The sequence below is a fragment of the Oncorhynchus clarkii genome, chromosome 30, assembly GCF_045791955.1.
Source record: "Oncorhynchus clarkii lewisi isolate Uvic-CL-2024 chromosome 30, UVic_Ocla_1.0, whole genome shotgun sequence".
NCBI classification, from domain to species: domain Eukaryota; kingdom Metazoa; phylum Chordata; class Actinopteri; order Salmoniformes; family Salmonidae; genus Oncorhynchus; species Oncorhynchus clarkii.
Window position 1 is genome coordinate 24,605,610 of NC_092176.1, and position 25,759 is coordinate 24,631,368.

Here is a 25,759-nt window from a genome sequence, read left to right on the forward strand (position 1 = left end):
TAACCGGTTTCCCAACAACTTGAATCCCTATTCCCTGAATCAATAGTATGTAAACAGATTCTCTGTATCTCCGACTATTGGAGTACAGCCTTTCATAATCCTAGAGAGACCAGCCAGTACTCTAACCATAGTCTCTACTCCAGCACCAGCCACAGTGACCGAGTACAAGTTGATCTCCACTCGACTGAAACAGAACGCTCATTGCAGAAAACTAAAGTCCAGTAGCTATTATTTAGTAATGGTTCTAGTTAAAACATAGACTTGTTTCTTGTTATGTATGACTTTATTTGATCTATGGAGCTGTAATAACTAATAATCAGAGGTTGAACTGATCAAGCGGTTGGGATTTTCTGTATTTCTTTCAAGGTATCCATACCTCATACACCTTTCAAATTCAGTGCTTTTAAAAGCATTATCAGTAATTACTTTTCTCTACTACTAAATCATGTTTAACTTTTTCATACATCATTAACATGTAACATGTTTGGCTATACTAATTGCATATTATTATCTTACCAGCTGTAGAAAATAATCAGAGCCAACATGAAAACAAAATGTCCAACAAACTGCTCTTACATGGACAACATTTATTCAAAAAAGTAAAGAGAATCAAGGCCAGAAAGGAATTTAGACTTAATTTACAATAAACTCCAAATGACATTGTTAAACAGCTATACACATCCATTTACACAACCTGTACATACATTTTTTTTTTTACCATAACATTTGCAATTAATGTCAAATAACTTAAATAGTATCTATTTAAAAGTGCAAATCTTTACTCATGAATTTGAAGAAGTCCATGAATAAGACCATGGCAATCCGGGTTGTGGAGTTCACATTTCTTGTACAACAAATAATATGTCAGAGTAGATAACTGTTCTCTTCCAAATCATGCGTGTTCTCCTCAGAATTAGAATTCCTCATCCTAATTCTACGGTTCTCTTGCTTTATCTGGAATATACCTCAGGCATGTAGTAAGGCAATTCAAGAAGAGTTAAGAAAAACAATCCTATTAATAATATTGAGTAATCCATGTGGTACTAGTGTAATCTGCATCATTATAAATCACAAATCTCATAAACTATTCTACGGCTATACATTATGTATGTATGCATGTAAGGATGGTGGGCGGGGGGCAGTATTACAGGGGTTACAGACTGGTTGAGAACAACAGGGTTGAAAATAGGTGATTCTCCAAGTCACAAGGCATGATTAGGTGAGAATGGTAGCCAATGATTCTGACACTGCAGGGCAGATGAGAGTGAATCTCTACAACCCCCTCTCCAAGGGTAGCTAGTGGGGATCCCACACCCGATATTGGCCATACATGCGCCTGTCTATACATGCAGCCAATGCAAAGGAAACTGAAAGACTATCACCACAAGCAGGAGATAATATACGACAGTTAATTTCATATTATAAACTGGGTGATTCGGAGCCCCGAATGCTGATTGGCTGAAAGCGTGGTATATCAGACCGTATACCACGGGTATGACACATTTGTACTGCTTTAATTAGGTTGGTAACCAGTTTATAATAGCAATAAGGCACCTTGGGGGTTTGTGGTATATGGCAAATATACCACGGCTAAGGGCTGTATTCAGTCACTCTGCTTTGCATCATGCTTAAGAGCCTAGGTATTTTGGCCATATGCCAAACCCCCTCGTGCCTTACTGCTTAATTATAAACTGGGTAGTTTGAGCCCTGAATCCTGATTAGTTGAAAGTCATGGCATATCAGACCGTATACCACGGGTATGACACATTTGTACTGCTTTAATTAGGTTGGTAACCAGTTTATAATAGCAATAAGGCACCTCTGGGTTTGTGGTATATGGCCAATATACCACGGCTAAGGGCTGTATTCAGGCACTCTGCTTTGCGTTGTGCTTAAGAACAGGCCTTAACTGTGGTATATTGGACATATACCACACCTCCTCGGGCCTTATTGCATAAATATATTACAGTACATTTCATAATATATTACAGTATATTTAATGTAATCTGTCCAGTTTACAGTTACTGGACAAGAAGAATGGAACTCAGTCTGAAAAAGGTTTAGGCTTTACAATAATGTTGTGGGTCAGGAGAATATATATATATGTGTGTGTGTGTGTGTGTGTGAGAGAGATTGGTCTGGTGGCGCAGGACTAGGACTTCTGATCCTCTCCTGCAGCAGACGTGGCTGTGCTCTCCGGCTTAAGGATCTGATAGGTGATGAGATACTCTGGGTAGGCCTGCCAACAAACATGAGACAGTGAAGAGCAATAAGAGCAAATAATAAGTACTGGATTTCAAAGCAAATTTTCCATTGTGGATGCTTTAGTCCAGGTCTAGGCTCAAATCTGTGTCTGGGAAACCAGCCCCTAATTTGTAAAACTTCTGCCTGGACTTGCCTTTGAGGGGATAAATAAAATAGTATTCAATTTAAGTCTCACCTGCTCCCCTCTGTAGATTACGTACTCTGCGTAGGCCAGGCCGTTGACGCTGGGCCGACCAATCACAGAGTGGTGTCCAGGGGGGGCGTGGGCCATCTTCATGGCACTGAACTGGAGGAAGGACTTCCCCAGGGTCACACGGCAGAATAACATCTGCCTGGAAGTCACGGAGAACAGGGGTCAAATAATGGTTCAGTAATGAGGTTTCACAATTATCATAGCTCTGAAGAAAGCTGTGATTGATTGATGGATTAATTGATTGAGAGAGAGCCACTAGTTTGGCAACAGTCTATTCATGAGTAATAGCAGTAAACCCTCAATTCACCTAAATATGTGTTCTTTCCATCAATCATGTCTCACCTGTGGCACAGGTAACAGGAGCGGTCTTTGTGAGTGGGGCACCCGGTGCCACCCCCGATGCCATACACATACTGGTTACTCTTAGAGGAGTTCTCAGCAAAGTAGATCCCTGCTCCAAACATCCCTCCAATGTATGCATGCCGCTCGTCAAAGCCTTTGTGGATGATGGCATTTATGAACGGAGAACCTGGAGAACCAAAAGACATGAAACAAGAACAATGTGAAATAATACGATTGAAATTGATATTTGTAAAAATAAAAAAATAATGACACAGGGTTAACATTTCTCTAGTGATAATCAGTTAAGACATTTTTGTTGTTGAAATAAGGAGCGTGGTTAAAAAAACTTTTTTTTTTAAAGAACAGGTTGTAATATGATTATGGAATATGTCTTGTTACCATGGAAGAGCATGCGCTCATTGTGGTGGTTATGGTTCTCATCGGAGATCTCCTTCTGGCGGTGTGTGTATCGCTCTCGCAGTTTCTTATTGACCACCTTCTGGATCTGCATGGACACACAGACAGGAATCAACTATAGCCGCAATACTAATAACTTCTAATCTTCCTTCCTTTTCAAAAGATGGGATCAAAATTCCTGAAACCATTGTGCAGGGGTAGGCAACTAGATTCAGCCCGATGCTGATTTTTGTCGGAGTGGATGATCGGGGCCAGAACATAATTATAATAAATTTGTACACTGCAAACTGACCACAACTAAGCCCAAAAAGAGACAATTTGAAAATAACAGTAATTACATCACGAACACATCTCTTATTTTAACATAAAAAATAAATATGTATCCACTTGCAGGCAAGTTTTGGTCCGCCTGCTGCCGACCCCTGCCATAGTGCATTCTTAACAACCTATAACTGATCGAGGATGGTATCAAATTGAAGATATGGGTATATTTCTAAAGCCAGCAGCATACCACCCTGCATACCACTGCTGGTTTGCTTCTGAAGCTAAGCAGGGTTGGTCCTGATCAGTTCCTGGATGGGAGACCAGATGCTGCTGGAAGTGGTGTTGGAGGGCTAGTAGGCACTCTTTCCTCTGGTCTAAAAAATTGATTGGGGACACTGCCCTGTGTAGGGTGCCGTCTTTCGGATGGGTCGTTAAACGGGTGTCCTGACTGAGGTCATTAAAAGATCCCATGGCACTTATTGTAAGAGTAGGGGTGTTAACCCTGGTGTCCTGGCTAAATTCACAATCTGGCCCTCAAACCATCACGGTCACCTAAGAATCCCCAGTTTACAATTGGCTCATTCTTCCCCCTCCTCTCCCCTGTAACTATTCCCCAGGTCGTTGCTGTAAATGAGAACGTGTTCTCAGTCAACTTACCTGGTAAAATAACAGATCTTTTTTATATATCTCAAAGAGATCCATCCTATGAGTAAATGTAGAGTAGAGCGTGTAGTACTGTAATATAATGTAAAGCAGACCTTAATGATGTTGTATCTGCTGAACACCCCTCCTGCGTTGCCTCCATCCCTGTGTTCTCGGATGGTACTTTGCATCTGGAGCAGAGAGAAGAAAAACAAACATGAAATGTCTTAACAGTTTTTTTTTATCACAGAATTATTAGATTTCTCCAAACATGGTACTCTTTCACCCCTGAGCGACAGTTGGTACAGAACCGTCACTCAGCTTCATTACGATGCTGTGGATCAGTGTTGTCAAAGGCTCCGATTTTATCAGCATTCAGACCAGAGTGTGATGAGGTCAACTCACAGAATCAAATAGAATACGTACGTACATATACATAATATTAGGAACACCTTCCTAATATTGAGTGGCACCCCCTTTTGCCCTCAGAACAGGCTCAATTTGTTGGAGCATGGACTCTACAAGGTGTCAAAAGCATTCCACAGAGATGCTGGCCGATGTTGACTCCAATGCTTCCCACTGTTGTGTCAAGTTCGCTGAATGTCCTTTGGGTGGTGGACCATTCATGATACACACAGGAAACTGCTGAGCGTGAAAAACCCTGCAGTGTTGCAGTTCTTGACACACTCAAACAAGTGTGCCTGGCACCTACTACCATATGACGTTCAAATCTTTTGTCTTACCCATTCACCCTCTGAATGGCACACAAACACAATCCATGTCTTAATTGTCTCAGGGCTTGAAAATCCTTCTTTAACCCGTCTCCTACCCTTCATCTGCACTGATTAAAGTGGATTTAACAAGTGACATCAATAATTAAACATAGCTTTCACCTGGATTCACCTGGTCAGTCTCATGGAAAGAGCAGGTGTTCCTAATGTTTTGTACACTCAGTGTATCTCTCTCTGTATGGGTGTACCCACCTCCTCCTCTACTGATTGTCCCTCCTTGTCATCAGGGGCAAGGTCAATGAGGACCGTGCCCTGGTTGGCACAGTGGAATGTTAGGTATGGGTTGGCACCTGGAGAACAAACAAATAACCTGTAAATAAACTTGGTTACATATTGGGTTGGCTTCCTACCTATACTTTCAGGGTGAGTTTCCCACACGTATATTAGGCCTAGTCCTGGACTAAAAATAACTTTCAATAGAGAATCTCCTTTCCAGGAATTGGAGGAATAGTCTAAGTATTTGAGGCAGCAATAAATGGGAAAAGCCACATCAGCTCCTCAGAGATTTCTCGGGAATGTCCTGACCGATGTTCCCTCGCGCAGTAGCTCCGAGACTGCCGCACAAAAAAAATAAAAATATCAGCCCACGGAGAGAAGCACAAGATTGAACTTCACTCAATTTTCTAGAGTTTTCTCTGTTAGTTAACACTATCAATGTTTTCCTTTACTGTGGAAATTATGATCAAATCAACACAATATTAGCCACTTTAAATGCAACATACCGCAACAAAACAAACTATGAGAGACTTTGTATGCAAAACTATGCAAGAAATGTTGTAGGCAGAACGCATCGGAGTAGGATTCTATTGCATTGATGCACAAGACAGCCCGGTGCAGCGTAACCAATCAGAGCTGCAGTAGACCTATATGCAAATAGACCATTGCCATATATGGATCTGGACCATTTACAGCATGAGCGGTCGTGAGAAGATGTGCTTGCTTTGAGATCAAAGCAGGACCTGCATGTAGTCACGTGTGCACATTTTGTTCATATCTTTTGCTAGTTAGTGAGGGGAGTGATTTCTTCCTGCAAGAGCACAAAACTTTGAAAAGCAAGTCAGGTAAAAAGCTTTTTTTTATGTTAAGGGGCAGTGTTGTATTTTGAGACATGCTTGAATAAGTTAAGGAGCCAATAGGCAGAGGGTAGGTAGCATAATTTGTCTGATTCGCTGTAATAAAGGGTATGGGAATAATAATGCATTTTATTTTGTAAAGTGGTTTCTTGCATCAAACAACCTTTTCAGTCACCTCCTTGTCTGAAGGACAGGTGGATAAACAGGTTAATGTCAAGCACTGCATGTTTTTTTCAAAAGTCTCATGGAATGTAGGACTACATTGAACACCACATATTGGCTGTTGGCTGAATGATAGAACAGCCATTTCCATGTTAAAATGTTATGGGGTGTATTTTCTCCATTGTTTGTCTCCACTCTGGTAGGCTTACATTATGATCAAATAGCCACAGTAGCCTACTTGGCCATTGTTAAAACTATAACTTAAAGCAGGTACAGCCTCAGTGTTCACAGTAAATGTGCGCTGGAAGTTGCACAGAATTTTCACAACGTTCAAGTTTGCGCTCAGCAGACCTGAAATGTATCTTTTGAGGGAATATCTTTTGAGGGAATATTGGTCCAGACCTTGTTGTCCTCCCAGCAGCCTCTCCACTCCCTTGATGAGTTTGTGTCGGTGGCCGTAGGCGTTGATCCCAATCTCCTTCAGCTCCTCATGACCCATGTCAGCCAGCACATCCAGAGAGATCTGGGAGAGAACAGGACATTCAGTACAGAGCAGGGATCCTAAACTGTGTCATGATAACAGCTACTTCAAGAGTGGGAAAAAGACATGAAAAGTCAGACTAATTAGATGCTCTATTAAATAAAGTTACGATATAGTATAAAACTCAATCATTAAAACACTCGCCTGTTCTCTCTCAAAGATGTCCCTCAGATGCTCCAGACCCAAGCTCTTCAAGAACTGACTGATGTTCATGTCCAACATTGCCACTGGAATACAAAGAGCAGATTCAATATGTGAAATGAATGGGCCACATTGAGTCATCTGTATTGACTTACATGCTGACCACATGTTATTCAATCATTTTATCCAAACTGCTCACACACACATGTCTGCATAGCCACGAGCCAAAATAGAACTTAGTTCTATTTGTGACGCTTGATGCGCTGCAAGTCCCGCCTCTCCCATTTCCTCATTGGTTTTTAGGAGCATATATCCATATGGGTGATTGAAAGATGAACTGAGATTCACACTCCAGTCCAGTTGGTGGTGGTAATGCACCTTAAATTGGTTGCCAACCAATATAAAGTCAGAAGATTGAAGGAGGAGAGACTAGAAAACAAAAACTAGGCGCACACCAGTGCCTGGTCTAGTCAGCATGTTAGACTTCCACCAGTTAGTCAAAGCTGTTGACGGAGCTGTTGAATCTACAAGAATATCAAAACAGGTAGAATATCAGCTTCATGCTAAAACCCCAGCCCCAGTTTCGTTCCTGGCTCTCTCTCTACTCACATTCTCCCTCCTTCCTATCGGAGCCCGTGGCCCCGTCGGCCACCCCGGAGGTCCCTGCGGCCCCCAGCTCGTTGAGGGGCCCGGCCAGGTTGTCGATGCTGCTTGCTGCAGACAGGCAGGAGGGCGTGGAGGCCGGGGAGATGACCGAGCCGGCGCTGACCACTGTGGCCTGGGGCTTGAAGCAGCTAGGCAGGGCGTCTGGGGGCATGGCATCCATCAGCAGAGCCCGGATGTCATCAGCCTGAGAGGAGGGCATAATTAGATGGCAAAGCCATATGTGAGAGCTGGTTGTTCTAAAAGTTTGAATTTCAGGCTGTGGACCAAATCCCTAGTTTCTGCTAAGTATGTCAAAATATATAAAATGGGAAAAGTGGTAAGAATATATTATGGTATATAGTGCATAAAGATGGCGTCCCCCATGTACTCATAACAAACGGCTCATTTGCCATGTTCACCGAAATGTATTGTTACAATTTTTTTTGTATGGACATTAGCACAGTATACAGTGAATTCAGATTGTATTCAGACCCTTTGACTTTTTCCACATTGTTACGTTACAGCCTTAATCTACATTTTTTAATCCTCAATCTACACATAATACACCATAACAACAAAGCAAAACAGTTTTTTAGAAACGTCTGCAAATGTATAAAAATAAAATGAAAAAGTATTCAGACCCTTTACTCAGTACTTTGTTGAAGCACCTTTGGCAGCAATTATAGCCTCAAGTCTTGGGTATGACGCTAGAAGCTTGGCACACTTGTATTTGGGGAGTTTCTCCCATTCTTCTCAAGCTCGGTCAGGTTGGATGGGGAGTGTCGCTGCACAGCTATTTTCAGCTGGTCTCTCAAGAGATGTTCGATCGGGTTCAAGTCCGGGCTCTGGCTGGGCCACTCAAGGACAATCAGAGACTTGTCCCGAAGCCACTCCTGCATTGTCTTGACTGTGTGCTTAGGATCGTTGTCCTGTTGGAAGGTGAACCTTCACTCCAGTCTGAGGTCCTGAGCGCTCTGGAACAGGTTTTCATCAAGGATCGCTGTACTTTTCTCCGTTCATCTTTCCTTCGATCCTGACTATTCTCCCAGTCCCTGAAAAACACCCCCACAGTATGATGCTGCCACCACCATGCTTCACCGTAGAGATGGTGCCAGGTTTCCTCCAGGATGATGCTTTGCATGCAGGCCAAAGAGTTCCATCTTGGTTTCATCAGACCAGAGAATCTTGTTTCTCATGGTCTGAGTGTCTTTCATTGCCTTTTGGCAAACTCCAAGCGGGCTGTCATTTGCTTTTTGCTGAGGAGTGGCTTCCATCTGGCCACTCTACCATAAAGGAATGATTGGTGCTGCAGAGATGGTTGTCCTTTTGGAAGGTTCACCCATCTTCACAGAGGAACTCTGGAGCTCTGTCAGAGTGACCATCAGGTTCTTGATCACCTCCCTCGATTGCTCAGTTTGGCCGGGCGGCCAGCTCTAGGAAGAGTCTTAGTGCTTCCAAACTGCTTCCATTTAAGAATGATGGAGGGCACTGTGTTCTTGGGGACCTTTAATGCTGCAGAAATGTTTTGGTACCCTTCCCCAGATCTGTGTCTCGACACAGTCATGTCTCGGAGCTCTACGGACAATTCCTTTGACCTCATGGCTTGGTTTATGCTCTGACATGCACTTGCAACTGTGGGACCTTATATAGACAGGTGTGTGCCTTTCCAAATCATGTCCAATCAATTGAATTTACCACAGGTGGACTCCAATCAAGTTGTAGAAACATCAAGGATGATCAATGGAAACAGGATGCACCCAAGCTCAATTTCAAGTCTCATAGCAAAGGGTCTGAATACTTATGTATAAGTTATGTTTTTTATTTTTTAATACATTCTACAAACCTGTTTTTTCTTTGTCATTATGGGGTATTGTGTGCAGATTGATGAGGGGGGGAAATTATTGGATACATTTTAGAATAAGGCTGTTAACGTCATTTGTTTTTTGAAAGTCACAGGGTCTGAATACTTTCCGAATGCACTGTACATGATCCCAATTCTAGCTCCAAGACGGCGGCAATTAGAAAAAAGAGAAAAATTTGATGGTTCAATCTGCCTATAAAATCAGAACTACGTTGCACACCGTAGTTAAACTGTGGATAGTGTTCAAACGATGGAGTCATATCTGAATTCCTATCTTTATGCACCTTTGCCATTTGAGCAAATGTCTGCCAGTAACAGCAAAAAAACAACACTTAATTTTGTGGCATTGCTAGCTGCTCTAACAGTAAGAGATCAAGGCGGGTTACCGTGGCCAGGTCCAGTGCCGTCTGTCCCTCCTGATTCTTCATGGTGGGGTCTGCTCCGTGGGCCAGCAGGAGCGCACACAGCTGGGTCCGGCCCTTTTGAGCCGCCTCATGGAGGGGGGTGAAGGCCCACTTGTCTGTAGCATTCACACACGTGTTGAACTTTATCAGGAGTGCAGCAATGTCCACGTGCTGTAGGAGAGGAGAGACAGGAGAGGAGCAGAGGATGGGAGTAGCAGATGAGACAAAATTAATAACACGATATGACCAGAAACTGATGACATCCACACGGTTACATATCTTAAGCTTTCCACGAGGTCACTTTCATCACAGTGTGGGTGTTTTGTCCTTATATTTGCTGTGCAGATTTTCTATAAGGTTTTGTAACCCAAACAATATCTTCTAAGTCATCATCCAAGCTGTTACATAGCATAGGTATTTATGTATTGTCTATGTTATAAAACCTTAGGTCAAACCATACAGCATGTACAATGTCTTCCACGGCCTGGCGTAATATTTGTGCCGACTCACCCCGTAGGAGGCAGCGTTGTGCAGGGGGATGAGGCCTCCTTTGTCCTGTGCGTTGACATCAGCCCCGTGCTCCAGGAGATACTCCGCCACCTCCAGGTTGTTGTAGCCAGCTACAGAGGTGGGTAACAAGACGGATGACAACATGAAACATGGCAGTCTACCTTACAAAAAAAGCATGAATGAATTAATGTAATGTGTAATAGTATAGCTCCAAATGATCAAAGTGTCCAGGGTTTGATGAGTTGCCTGTCCTTCTTTTATGTAAGGGGATCCACTTCTGTTTGGGTAGTAAAAGTTTGTGTCTGGGTTCCACATTTGCCATTCAATAAATTGATTCCACTGCTTGCTATTCGAGGTTTAGGCTGGGTAACTAACTGTAAAGCACTTTGTGACAACTGTTGATGTAAAAAGTGCTTTATAAAAATATGAAAATGGATTGATTGATTCCATGAATTGATTCTGGTAGGTACAGTACCTGCAAGGTGCAGGGGAGTGGAGTTGCGTCCCTGTGTGTCTCTACAATTGATGTTCTCTGGGCTGCAGAGTTTCTGGACGCGAGCCAGACAGCCCTTTTTAGCAGCATCCAGCAGGGCAGCGTCTCCTCTTAGCAGGTCCTGGATGTCCGTGTCTCCATCCTTCACCATGTCCAGAGGCATATTACCATCACGGTTCTTCTTGGTGGGGTCTGCTCCATGCTGGAGAAACACACACAAATACATAATCTTGAATGTACATTTAAAAAAATATGTTCTGTTAAATACTTTGTTCTGGCGCTGAAAATCTCTTTTAGCTATACACATAGCTACACAGAGACATTTTGGTGCTTTGAGCAAAGTCTATAAAAAACTATCACAATAAATACTTCCGTTTGCCTCAGTATATATAGCCTTATGCCTTTGCGACCTGATCATTTCTGAAGAGTTGATATGAAAGGCACAGCTAGACTAACCTTGAGCAGCAGTTTGCAGATCTCGTATTTGCCCTTGGCAGCAGCCTCGTGGAGAGGGGTGAATTTCCAGAGGTCAGCTACGTTCACCGATGCCCCGTGTCTGACCAGCAGCTCAGCCACCTCATAGTGACCATAGGAGCAGGCGTTGTGGAGGGGCACCAGACCACTGCAGGACAGACAGAAGACTAGTTAAACCAGTAAATGTGTAATTCTATGACTAAAGTTTTCAAGTATTGTATGTATTGAATGCAAAATGTAATCCAATGATAAAGAGGTAGTCAATGCAGAATGAAAGCAAATGTAAAGATATTTATTCAATACAAAGTGAAAGCCTTTTTGCTGACTATCTGAAGTGAAAGCAAAAGTCTCAGCAGAGACCTAAGGAAGACAGAGGTAGTAGGGTGGACTAGTAAGACAACACGGACCCTTTGTCTTTAGCGTGTACGTCAGCTCCATGATGTAGCAGGTCCTCCACCACAGCCACACGGTTGTAGCCTGCAGCAAAGTGCAGAGGGGTGGAGTGACGACCCTCCAGATCCCGACAGTTCACGTTCTGAGGAGTGCACAGTTGCTACAACACACAGACGTGACAACATAGACGGAATATCAAAGGTGACAGAGGAAGACATCTTGGATTCATGATGGTAGGGCGATGGTTGATGCATGTAACGTGATTGAATTCATGACCCCGAGACGATGTAGCTGATCAGCTTACCTGCACAGTGTCCAAATCTCCAGCCTTAGCGGCTTCCAGAAACCGGTAGTCCACGTCAGAGTTACGAGTTGGAACATTTTCTGTATGAAATGAACCAACATCATGAAATAAAACATACTGGGAAATTTGACAAAGCACTATGCAATATTTATGGGCAAAATAATCGATAATCATTTCTTTGTTATACATCCTGCAAACTTACCATCACTGCATAGGCTAGATTTAAAGGCCATATGTATGTAATGCATCTTTCATCGAAGTTCATAAAACATCTTAGATGCACACAGGTACCATTGTCAACCCAAACGTAGAGAGTAGAATATAAAAAGAGAATCTTTGTATTTAACCCAAGACGCTCTACTACTGTACCATTGAGGATCTGCTGCACGGCCTCGTTGCCCATCTGTGAGGCAGTGAAGCCCTGCAGGGAGACGATGGCAGGGTCAGCCCCGTAGCTCAGCAGTAGTCTGCATGTCTGGATGTGGCCCGCCAGGGCTGCCCTGTGGAGGGCCGTCTGACCCAGGGTGTCCACCGCATTCACCTGGAGGGATGGAGGGGGTAGGGAGAAGGACAGAGGGAATAGTCAGTGACAAACAGCAACAGACTCAAAACTAAATGTGATACACTTAACTTCACCAACAAATATTTGATGAAATATCAGATATGGAGGCTGTGAGCCAGTGAGAGATATGACAAGATAAATTAAATGAAGTGGTATTTGTGAGACTGAAGAAGCCTGCAGTGTGTACCTTGGCTCCATGTTTCTGCAGCACCTCTAGGATGTCGTTGTGTGCTTTCTCAGACGCAACATGCAGGGCTGTCATGAAGCTACAGACAGAAGAGGAGACAGAGGTATCACTTTACTTGTGCTGGAATCAGCCTCAGAGGATTCTCATTCTGCAGTTTAACAAGCCAACATTCTCAATTGAAACCAATAGATGCCAAACTATTTTTGACGGGGGGGGCACCCCTCCGATACAATGTTATTGGAAACACGGACATGGTGTCTTACTCTTTGTTCTTCTCGTTGATGTTGGCACCTTTACGCAGCAGCAGCTCTGTCACCTGCTTCCGTTTGGGGTGAGGGGAGGCAACGGCACAGTGCTGAAACAGAAGGACAACACCTTCAATGAAATCACTGTGTGAATGCCTTCAGGTTGTGTGCTTGTTTTTATAGTGGTCATCCTAGGTCATGCATGTCACAAAGGGAGCAAGGTTCTGTATGTTACACAAATGTATTCTGACAGACATAGGATTACGTCCAAAATAGCACCCTATTCCCTATATAGAACACTACTTTTGATCACGACCCATTACTTTTAATATAGGAAATAGATTGCCATTTGTGACATCCATAGCTGTTGATTATGACGTAACGTTAGACGTCAGCACTGTGACATTGAGCATCAGCCAGAAGGAACAGGGATGATCTCACCAGGGCTGTCTCATTTGTCTGTGGGTGTTTGAAGCTGATGATCTCCAGAGCCAGGGTCTTCTTCACCTTGGCCATGTCTGCCTCCCGAGCTGCCTGGAGCAGTGAATGACCTTTAAACTCATCTGGATGGCAGAAAGGAGATTGAATGAAAAAGGTTCAATTGAAATGTGAGAAAAGCCATGGGCCCACGCAGACATTCTCATCTGTATATAGTGTTTATGAATTGTGAGAGTAGTCTGTGCACAAGTGTTTATTTCATTATCAGGTATAAAAAGTGTGCACATGTATACAGTGCATTTGGAAGGTATTATGCCACAATCTACACACATTAACCCATAATGACAAAGGAAATCATCTGGATTTTATCAAAAATAAAGAACTGAGGGCATCCCGAGTGGCGCAGTGGTCTAAGGCACTGGATCACAGTTGCTAGCTGTGCCACTAGAGATCCTGGTTCGAGTCCAGGCTCTGTCGCAGCTGCCACGACCAGGGGACCCATCGGGCGGCGCACATTGGCCCAGCATAGTCCGGGTTAGGGGAGGGTTTGGCCGGCAAGGATGTCCTCGTCCCATCGCGCTCTAGGTTCTCCTGTGGCGGGCCGTGCGCATGCACGCTGACACGGTCGCCAGGTGTGCGGTGTTTCCTCAGACACATTGGTGTGGCTGGCTTCCAGGTTAAGCGGGCATTGTGTCAAGAAGCAGTGCGGCTTGGTTGGGTTGTATTTCGGAGGATGCATGGCCTTCACCTCTCCCGAGTCCGTACGGGAGTTGCAGCGATGAGACAAGACCAATTGGATACCACGAAATTGGGGAGAATTCTTTTTTATTTTTATAAAGATTTGAAATATCACATAAGTATTCAGACCTTTTACTCAGTACTTTGTTTCAAGCACAATTGGCAGCGATTACAGCCTCGAGTCTTCTTGGGTATGACGCTACATGCTTGGCACACCTGTATTTGAGAATTTTCTCCCTTCTGTGCAGGTCCTCTCAAGCTCTGTCAGGTTGGACGGGGATCATTGATGCCCCACGAGGTGAGATCTTGCATGGAGCCCCAGACAGAGGGTGATTGACCGTCATCTTGAACTTCTTCCATTTTCTAATAATTGCGCCAACAGTTGTTGCCTTCTCACCAAGCTGCTTGCCTATTGTCCTGTAGCCCATCCCAGCCTTGTGCAGGCCTACAATTTTATCCCTGATGTCCTTACACAGCTCACTGGTCTTGGCCATTGTGGAGAGGTTGGAGTCTGTTTGATTGAGTGTGTGGACAGGTGTCTTTTATACAGGTAACGAGTTCAAACAAGTGCAGTTAATACTGGTAATGAGTGGAGAACAGGAGGGCTTCTTAAAGAGAAACTAACAGGTCTGTGAGAGCCGGAATTCTTACTGGTTGGGAGGTGATCAAATACTTATGTCATGCAATAAAATGAAAAATAATTACTTAAAAATCATACAAAGTGATTTTCTGGATTTTTGTTTTAGATTCCGTCTCTCACAGTTGAAGTGTACCTATGATAAAAATGACAGACTACATGCTTTGTAAGTAGGAAAACCTGCAAAATCAGCAGTGTATCAAATACTTGTTCTCCCCACTGTAGGTGTCTGGTTAGACTGTAAACTCTCCTTCCAGACTCACATTAAGCATCTCCAATCCAAAATTAAATCTCGATTCGGCTTCCTATTTCGCAACAAAGCATCCTTCCCTCATGCTGCCAAACATACCCTCGTAAAACTGACCATCCTACCGATCCTTGACTTCGGTGATGTAATTTACAAAATAGCCTCCAACACTCTACTCAACAAATTGGATGCAGTCTATCACAGTGCCATCTGTTTTGTCACCAAAGCCCCATATATTACCCACCACTGCGACCTGTACGCTCTCGTTGCAAAACCCACTGGCTCCAGGTCATCTACAAGTCTCTGCTAGGTAAAGCCCCGCCTTATCTCAGCTCACTGGTCACCATAGCAGCACCTACCCGTAGCACGCGTTCCGGCAGGTATACCTCACTGGTCACCCCCAAAGCCAATTCTTCCTTTGGCCGCCTCTCCTTCCAGTTCTCTGCTGCCAATGACTGGAACGAACTACAAAAATCACTGAAGCTGGAGACTCATATCTCCCTCACCAGCTGTCAGAGCAGCTCACAGATCACTGCACCTGTACATAGCCCATCTGTAAATAGCCCATCCAACTACCTCATCCCCATACTGTATTTATTTATTTATCTTGCTCCTTTGCACCTTCATCTTCTGCACATCTACCATTCCAGTGTTTAACTACTATAATGTAATTACTTCGCCATCATGGTCTATTTATTTCTTACCATCCGTATCCTACCTCATTTGAACACACTGTATATATACTTTTTCGACTGTATGTTTGTTTATTCCATGTGTAACTCTTGTTACTGTGTGTGTCGAACGTCTTTGCTTTATCTTGGCCAGGTCGCTGTTGTAAATGAGAACTTGTTCTCAACTAGCCTACCTGGTTAAATAAAGGTGATATAAAAAAATGATGGTGTGCTGTACCTTTTATTCTCCACGCATAGTGTTGTGTGTTCCTTACAAACAACTCAACTGTAGTTTAATCTGTCCACAGAATATTTTGCAAGTAGTGGTGTGGAACATCCAGGTGCACATTTGCAAACTTCAAATGTACAGCAATTTTTTGGACAGTAGTGGCTTCTTCTGTGCTGTCCTCCCATGAACACCATTCTTGTTTTCTTCAATTTTCTTCTTAACCTCATTGAGCTTTCTGTGCTGTGATCTTGCAGTCATCTTTACAGGACGGCCACTCCTAGGGAGAGTAGCAACAGTGCTGAACTTCCTCCATTTATAGACCATTTGTCTTACCGTGGACTGATGAACATCAAGGCTTTTAGAGATACTTTTATAACCATTTCCAGCTTTATGCAAGTCAACAATACTTAATCTTATGTCTTCTGAGATCTCTTTTGTTCGAGGCATGGTTGACATCAGGCAATGCTTTTAATGAATATTTTTTTTTTTATATAGGGCAAGGCAGCTCTAACCAACATCTCCTCCAATATCGTCTCATTGATTGGACTCCAGGTTAGCTGACCACTGACTCCAATTATCCAAATTGTCATTAGCCTAGGGGTTCACATACTTTCCTCCAACCTACATTGTGAATGTTTAAATGATGTATTCAATATAGACAAGAAAAATAAACTAATAACACACAAATTTGTGTAAGCACACTATGTGTGTCTATTGCTGTGACTTAGATGAAGATCAGATCAAATTTGATGACCAATTTATGCATAAATCCAGGTAATTCCAAAGGGTTCACATACATGCATACCGTGGCAAGAAAAAGTATGTATGCACTTATGTATGCACATGTGTTCTCTCCAGTCTCCCACTGAACTCACAGGTTAGTCTCTCTTTGAGTTCGGGGGTGGGGGCCATGTCCACGGCGCTCTTGCTGTGGCAGTTGAGAAGGGTGGGGTCGGCACCATGGCTCAGCAGCAGCGAACACACCTCCACACGGTTCTTAGATGCAGCCTCATGGAGAGGAGTGAACTGCCACAGGTCCATGGCATTCACACACGCTCCATGCTGTAGACAGACAGGAGAGTTTATTAATTGTTCTCCATCAATAAAACCAACATTCTACAATTGTCTAATTAAAAGGGGCATCAATGGCGGGTCAATAGAAATCAATTTTGTAAAATGAACTAGAATCTTTTAGAGCCCTTACCTTGAGCAGAAGCTCTGTGACCTCAAAGTGTCCATAGGAGCAGGCGTTGTGGAGAGGGACCAGGCCACTGCCAGAGAGATAGTCATTCAAATGAACAGTTCTTGTATTCTATGAATCTGTGGTTGAGACGCTTCTAAGCTGAGAATGGTCTCAGACAAAGAAACAGTGTAGGAAAACAGGCCTTCAATGGAACTGTATTGAGTTTGGTCTTACCCTTTGTCCTTGGCATGGACGTCTGCCCCGTGCTGCAACAGTAGCTGGACGATACGGACTCGGTTGTAGCCAGCCGCCAAGTGCAGTGGGGTGGACTGGAAGAGAGGACATGTCATTAGACACACAGAGCTCAGAGTCAATGCACATCAGGACACACTGCCTTCAGAGAGCCAGAGAGAGTGAATGGCTGATTATGCTAGGAAGCAAATAGCATGGACGAGCGGTCTGAGTTCTCATTGCAGTTGAATGGTGGAAGGATGCAAGCTCAGAATGGTTCTTGAGTATTACACCCCAAAACAAAATCAACCTGTTCTCAACCGCCCTGTCTATGCAAGTCTGACAGATGTCTCAGATGATCAATCTTAAAGGATATTTCTTAGGCCGCACACTAACGCTTGCTTACCTCAAACAAATTATGAAAAATGGAAATCTGACTTGTCCCTCAACTACACCCCTTCCTTCCTAAACATAATATACAGGAGGCTAAAAAGATGGCTACGGTTTGAATCTACTGTTTATTCATAAAAATATGTTGTGTAGATCTGTTTGGCCATTCCAAATCACATGGTGCCTATGTGAGCCAAGCATAATAATGTTAGTGTACACAAAGCCGTGGAAAAGTTTTCCACCCAGGAGTTTAGCAACAGTTTACCTCACGGACAGAAAGGAAGAAACAGTAGCATTCATGCACTGGTAGGTATCAAGACAAAATAAGACCACTGAACAACTCAGACAGGACAGACGTAACAATATCATTCACGTTTGATGAAGGCAATCACACGGAAAGAAATCGAATAATACAAAAAGCATGAGCAGCAACGACGGCACAGCACTTAAAGATGAGGAATTCTATTTTTTCTTCAACCAAGGAATATGACCCATTCAAGACGAGACAAGCGGACAGTGTCAAATCACAAACATACAATATAGTACAAGAATCAATTGACAAAATGCAGGTGCAGGCATCCAGACATGCACATGTGACCAAAACAGAAAAGTCACAGTCCTACAATAAATATATTGATTGAAGAGCAAGAAGTGATTGAAACTTAGCAGAGGTGGGAGTGTGTAAAGTAGTTAGGAGTACAGAAAGGGGAGGGTGGCACTCTGGAAAAGCAGGCAATGTGGTATATTCGAGCTCCTTTCCAAAACCAACGAGCGAAGCGGGCCGTGGCCTCAGAACCACTTACTCACCTCCACCACACACACACACACACACACCAGACCTGGGTTCAAATAGTAGGTTGGCCCACCTGTCAGCATGTGATTGAGCCTTGCTGGAGTGCTTGATGGGCATGGTTTTGGTAGTCCACTTTGGGGACTATTCCATCTGTACCATCGCAGCAGGAAAGCTCAAATCAAGCACAGCTAATGTATTCGAAAGACAACAAATACTATTTAAACCTAGGTCTGGCACACATACACCCACCCACACACATATTCACAGGACAGGAGCATTGGGGTGGGAAATATGAACGTGACCAGTAGACCCATTTCCATGATGCGCAATTACAAGTGAGAGCCAGCGTATTGGTCAAATAAAACATGGATTAAAGAAAAAAAATACAAATCACAACAGTGCAACAATCAGGTGGCAGTTATCGAGAAACTTACCAGCATTTTTTGGGATGTTGACTGATCGACAATGTTGCCAGAGTCACAAAAAACAAAACAAAAAATTACAATTTTAGTATTTTTATTTCACAGCAAAAAATAATACTTTTAGCCTATCACCCTTTAAAGTGAAGTGAGAAACACACCGGAATGAACCATTCATATAAATTCAGTGACACCAGGTACAATGAGTACACAGCTTTAGGGAAATGTGACTACTCTCACTGTTGCGCCGTAGTATTCTTAATAAGGCAGACAGGCTCCCTGGTTAGCCCCTCGGGAAAAGCCAAAGTGCTTATCCTACACCCACACAAGTCCTCAGACTGGCACAGGCACACAGAGGCGCAGGGAGTGAGTGCTTTGTTGTCACCACAGTGTGCCCAAGAGTCTTCTTAACAAAATGGCCCATTCATACAAACCCAAACAAAACAGATGGAGGAGACGCAGTTATGATAACATTTAGTTGTTGTTGAGGATTTCCTAAATGTCAGTTAGGAACAAGGTAATGTGCTTGGAAAATCTAAATGTCAAAGAATAATGAGTAGGATTTTAAAATATACACTTTAGGGACCAGGTTAGCCAGAGTGAATTATGATGACAGAAAAATACTGCTCATCCTAGCCAATAGACTCTAGATTATGCATTATTCAAAATGATGAAAATGAGAAAGATATGGTTTCTTGCCAACTCAGAGATGGATTCTAGCTTTTTGGCAATGACTTCTCTACTCATGAGAATGCATTGGGGGCGAAAAACGGAATAATTAAAACTACTGCCAAACAAGACGAGGGGTAAATACAATTACAAATGAGCAAAAACTATTACACAATTACTAATGCAAAGTAGAGCCTTGACTTTAAGTACACTTTCCTCAGACTGAAGTTAATTGTCAAGTCATGACACCCTGAGTAGAGAGAGGAGTGCTCTGGTGAAACACAATATTATCTGATCCAAACACTAAACTAATCAACAGCTAATAACAATGCAAAGATGAAAATAATCCTAAACAACCATCCTATTACCACAAAGCACTCATGACAGTAAGCCATGACCATGTTCACATGTGCAGTATTCTGGATAGTAGCTCATATCCCGCTAGAGGTCTTTTTCGGTATAAGCCGTGTACTTTCACCTTCAATATCCCACTCACGAGTATCCCTGTATCTATGAATGAACAAAATATTCATAATTTAAATGCATAGGGGTTAAATGGAATAGTAACTGAAATATGGACATGGACTGTAGGACTATAACCTCACATGCAGCGTGATATCCTATTAACTCCTGCAGAATAATGTTTATTTTTATTTTTTTAACAACAAATGTTTATTTTGTCTCAAACAGGAAAATATGATTTCTTTCAGCATCCCGAGAAAATGCGAATGAGTGTGTCATCTTCGACACTTATGCAAGCAGACAGTATTTCAACCACATACAATTTGCACCCAAGACGAATTGAAGTCTTATCGGAAACGTGTTTCATAGTCCTCAGCTATACATTTCCTTATAACCGGTCAAACTGATGACATTAGGACATTTTGCACAAGACCAATCTTTAGTGTTTTGAAGTTATTGTCTTTTCTCCTCAGCTCCAAAACGAAACAGACAACTTAACCAATGTTAACCAGGTTACTAATGCATTCATTCTATCGATGCAAGACATTCTGGTGAGCACTACTTTATTTAGTCTTCTGGTGCAATACGTTGACAGAGAAGAAGCTTCATGTATCTAACTATGGTTGACAAACAAATGGCCTACCAAATGTTGAAAATTATAAGCAGAAACTTATAGGCTATATAGCCAGTAGGCTATATGGTCCAGTACAGAGTATCAGCAAAGTAAATTATGGAATTATGGTTGATCGAATTCTGCAGGTAGCCTACATTTTGAAGTGATTTGTTTGACAATGAGAAGAAAACATCGCCCAACACCCATGAAATGTGAAACTAAGCCTGCGCAGACTGTGAAAAACAACAGTAAATGGGATAAGATGTTTACATGCCACAGTATCCCACCTAAGATCAGCAAATCCCAAGCAACTTATCCAGGTTTCGCAAAACCAGGATACAAGCCTTTTCAGGTTATTGTCAACGGGATATGATATTTATATGCGTCAACTCAAACAATACATGAGTATCCCGAATAATGAGATATTAGTGTGCATGTAAACGTGGTCAGTGAAAGTTCTAGAGATTCAATGCATTAAGCTAAAATTGAATTTACATAACATATACACGCTACAATCCATGTCCCCAACTCCGGTCCTCGAGTACCCCCAACAGCACATTTTTGAAAACCTGATTCAATTTGTCAAGGGCTTGATGATTAGTTGACAAGTAGTATCAGGTGTGCTTGTCCTGGGCCACAAATATTATTATTTTATTTTTTTACTGTTGGGAGTTCTAGGACCAGAATTGGGAATCACTGCACAACATCATGGTTTAACAACCCTGTCCTCACCCCACCCCCCAGATGTTTCACATTTTTGTTTTAACCCTAAACTGACACACCTGATTAAATTTGTTAACTAATCATCAAGCCTTTGACTAATTGAATCAGGTGTGCCAGTTTAGGGTTAAAACAAAACAACCCTGTGGAGAGGGTTGGGAAACTCTGCACTACATGATAGAATATTAATGATGTGATAAACACGACCAACTATTCAAAAACAAAGATCTGAGAGCTTCAAGTTAGTATATTCAAATAACAGCTTTGATAGGAAAATTTGATCGATATTGGCAACAACTTGGTTATAGCAAATGTTTGATGTGCAGAAGACCGAGGATCAGTGTTACTAGAATTAAGGGGTTACTGAGGGACCCAAATAAAAGTGCAAATATTTTCTACGAAAATCTGCAAAATCGATTTGGAGCAATAGCTAAACACTGAAGGAGTAGGAACAAAAATACTAATTATCCATATTCTATTAAACAGTTGTTTTTTACAAAAACATTGTACCAAAATGAAAACAGGGAATGGTTAAATAGAGTAACATACATTTATATACAATGAAAAGGATTACATTTCAACTACAATCACAGAAAATATTTGGTCAAAAATCAGAAAAACCCGTGTTGATATCACTGTTAAATCAGTACAGTATATAGAGAATATGGCCTGGGCAGAAGTTGGTTCAAGTCAAAGCGTCCCCTGCCTAAATCCAATACAATGACAAATCCTCTTCATAGTGTTCTACATATAATAATCCGCCTAGGATGAGATGGTGTTTTTAATCCCTACACAAGTGACTGTTTTGGAATGTAGGCTGAAAACACAGTCTCTCTCCAGACTTTTCTTGCCATTGGTCACACCAATCTTTAGAACAAATCAAGCATATGCTACAATATTATACAACATTAATATAAAGTGTGGGCATGTAATGTTGTGGAGGCGATATCCTTCTTACCTTGCGGCCATCACTGGCATGGCAGTTGACATTTAGTGGGGTCAATAGTGCCATCAGCTTCTCTTCATTGCCACTCCTGTAGCACACAGTTCATAAGAGAACAGAAGAGAGAGAAAATATTTTGTATTAGAAAATGATTAAAGATGTGGTAGGTAGCCTAATACTACAAACAGATCACTCCAATGAAACAAGTCGATAAAGATACTCACCTTGCCGCTTCCAAGAGTTCATCTTTCTTATACTCACCTGAATACAAAATATCAGGTTAGAACAGCACAGAGTTCCAAGTCAAGACAAACCATGATTCAGATAAAAGGTTACAGTCCTGGGCCCTGTTTCCCAAAAGCATCTTATGGCTAAGTTAATCATTAGAATGATAGGATCCTATGGTTCCAATATTCATTTTGCCTTAAGATGCTTTTGGGAAAGCGGGCCCAGGTCGTTGCAGTCATGTAAAATACAATATACAACATAGGAACGTACCCAATGTAATGGGGGAGAGAACTGTCTGAAAGGGAGTAGTTGTATGAAACTCACCGGTGAGCACAGCCTTGGCGGAGGGGTCTGCCAGATCCAGAGCAGACTTGCCATCCGTATTACGGATGTTGGGATCAGCGCCATGCTGGAGAAGCACTGTGTGAAGGAGACATAGGAAACAGTGTCATTTTAATTCAATTATAGTCTTATACCTTGCACAGTTTACAGTATTTTAACATACCTATAGTAAATCACCTTAGTAAAGTCAATTCTACATCTGCATTGCTTGCTTTTTGGGGTTTTGTATAAGCACTTTGTGATCTGCTGATGTAAATTTGATTGATTAAATATTGTCAACATAACATTTCCTGGTCAAATTACCAGGGTTTAAGAGTGTTGAAAGACAAAACTGTATATTTGGGTGCAGTAACAAGGCACTGGGAGCGGCAATATTCCATGTGCAGGTATTTGAAGTACAGGTATTCTTAAGTTTAGGATGTGCATGTCACCCTCCATCTTCAGACAATTAATTTTTGACATCCACCCTTACCGATGCACACGTCAATTTTGCCCTTGATGGCTGCCTCATGCAGAGGTGTGTAGTTCCAGTTGTCCCGTGCATTGGGGTCTGCACCTTGGCACAACAGTAGACTGACCACCTCAGCGTGGCCAAAGGAGCAGGCATTGTGCAGGGGGATGAGGCCACCATCGTCTCTGGCGTGCACATTAGCTCCAGTCTGTAAGAGGTGGTCAACCACATCCTTCCGGCCAAAACCTGACACAATGACAGACAAAACATGATCAGTGCATACATGGTGACAGTAATCCAGGCTGTATCACATATGGCCGTGATTGGGAGACCCATAGGGCGGCGCACAATTGGCCCAGCATTGTCCAGGTTTGGCAGTCATTGTAAATAAGAATTTGTCCTTAAACTGGCTTGCCTAGTTAAATAAAGGTTAAATTACCCCAAAAAATGTAATGTCAGTTCTATGAAATTTAAAAATAATAATAACAGAGCATAATATCAACAACCAAACTACTTTTTAGCAGTTCCTCTTGAACATGGTTTCCCAAACTCGATCCTGCGATCAAGGCACGTTTTGGTTTTTGACCTAACACCACATTACTGATTCAAATAATCAAAGCTTGAAGAGTTGGTTATTTGAGTCAGCTGTGTAATACTATTGCAAAAACGACGAGTGCACCCTGCATTGGCCCCAGGACAGAGTTTGGGAAACCCTGCTCTAGAATGCCAAAAAGGGTATGCATATTTTGGTTACAGCCCTGGAACAGAACGGATTCAACAAATCACCAACTATTGATTTAGTGAACCAGAGGTATGTTAGTGCTGGGTTGGAACCAAAAAGTACACACTCTGGGGTTCACCACGGATTAGCTTGAGAAACACCCCAAAATGCACGTTTGTTTACGTTTAGCTAGTAACAACGAAGGCTGAGAGACTGAGGCCTTCTGTCCCTATCGGTCTGTGTGCCAAACTGTTTTTAGTATTAGCCAACTAAGCTAGCTGTTTTCGATGGGCCTTGATATTGGAAAAGTAGTTAGCTAACTAACATAAGCAAATTAAATTAGCATTCGTAATTAGTTACAGTATAGTCGCTAACTAATAACTAGTTATCTATTCTCGTCGTGGCACACCAGCATTTTGATATTTTTCACAAGCACGATGCGACGTTTGAAAACACTCCAACCTGCCAGCTTGCGCTGACAACACAAAAACAAAGCTTGTTAGCGCTAACTTAACTAACCAGCAGCGAAATGCAGAGGGGTAGATTTTCGTCCGGCCATGTCCTTCGCATTCACATTCACCGAGTCAACAAGTCTCTTCACCCGGGACACATCTCCATTCCGACAGGCCTCAAATAGCTCCCTGAAAGCTCCACCGATCCCACTACCGTCGCCAGGGGTCGTGCCTCCTGAACCCGGGCTCGAGACACTACTACTCCCCCCGCCGGAGGTTGTTGTGGTCGGACTTGTGCTGTTCCCACTGCTGAGGGCCGAGGTTTGAAGATCCGGGGAGGCCGAAGGATTCTCCATGCCCGTGCTGCATCCACGCTCACCATCCGGAGGCACTAACGTTGCTGTCACAAGATCAAGCGAGGGAGATCCCGGCGGACTTACCGAAAGAGAACCGTTTCGTGGCGGAGATAGCAGGTTGCCCTGTTGTTGCTGCGATGAGCGACGAGACACCGCCATTTTCGCAGCAGCTCTCAAGTCAGGCTAGAGAGAAAGAGGCGAAGCGAGAATGATAAATCGGCCCAAAATCTGTCTTCTCCAGCAGGTGGCGTTTTTTTCTCACAGAGTGAGGTGTTTGTGTGTGTAGGCACAGTGGCAAGAAAAAGTATGTGAACCCTATGAAAATACCTGGATTTCTGCATAAATTGGTAATACAATTTGATATGATCTTCATCTAGGTCACAACAACAGACAAACACAGCCTGCTTAAACGAGTAACACACAATTATACGTTTTGAAGTCTTTGTTGAACACACCATGTAAACCATTCACAGTTCAGGGTGGGAAAAGTATGTGAACCCTTGGATTGAATAACTAGTTGACCCTCCTTTGGCAGCAATAACCTCAACCAAACGTTTTCTGTAGTTGCAGATCGGACCTGCACAACTTTCAGGAGGAATTTTGGACCATTCCTCTTTACAAAACTGTTTCAGTTCAGCAATATTCCCACAGCAATATTGAGATGCTGTGGGATGCCACAGCATCTCAAATCGTGTTGAGGTCAGGACTCGAACTGGGCCACTCCAGAAGGCGTATTTTCTTCTGTTGAAGCCGTTCTGTTGTTGATTTACTTCTGTGTTTTGGGTCGTTGTCCTGTTGCATCACCCAACATCTGTTGAGCTTCAACTTACTGCAAAATGTCTTGATAAACTTGGGAAACAATTTTTCTGTCAATGAAAGCTGTCCAGGCCCTGAGGCAGCCCCAAACCATGATGCTC

At 42.8% G+C, this 25,759-nt stretch overlaps 1 protein-coding gene across 4 annotated transcripts; it reads right to left on the reverse strand.

The window, feature by feature from the left end:
- Positions 1-264: 264 nt before the first annotated feature.
- LOC139389363 (poly [ADP-ribose] polymerase tankyrase-1) lies at positions 265-25,059 on the reverse strand. 4 transcript variants are annotated; one of them, XM_071136071.1, is made up of 28 exons: positions 24,554-25,059; positions 23,335-23,559; positions 22,845-22,940; positions 22,517-22,553; positions 22,308-22,383; positions 18,901-18,921; positions 17,287-17,381; positions 17,074-17,140; positions 16,745-16,931; positions 13,351-13,472; positions 12,928-13,019; positions 12,665-12,743; positions 12,285-12,456; positions 11,916-11,995; positions 11,626-11,771; positions 11,201-11,366; positions 10,727-10,946; positions 10,252-10,361; positions 9,724-9,912; positions 7,441-7,681; positions 6,835-6,917; positions 6,552-6,672; positions 5,107-5,204; positions 4,240-4,314; positions 3,200-3,305; positions 2,801-2,987; positions 2,441-2,597; positions 265-2,239 (listed from the first exon to the last, which is right to left on the reverse strand). In XM_071136071.1, exons 1-28 carry the CDS (start codon positions 24,999-25,001, stop codon positions 2,153-2,155), a joined length of 3,783 nt encoding a protein of 1,260 aa, XP_070992172.1. In that variant the 5' UTR covers positions 25,002-25,059; the 3' UTR covers positions 265-2,152. The 4 variants fall into 4 exon arrangements, with proteins under 4 accessions (XP_070992172.1, XP_070992174.1, XP_070992171.1 ...); XM_071136070.1 differs by having other exon boundaries at positions 579-2,239; positions 2,801-2,994; positions 3,198-3,305; positions 24,554-25,034; XM_071136073.1 differs by lacking the exon at positions 18,901-18,921 and having other exon boundaries at positions 573-2,239; positions 24,554-25,034.
- Between the last annotated feature and the right edge of the window lie 700 nt (positions 25,060-25,759).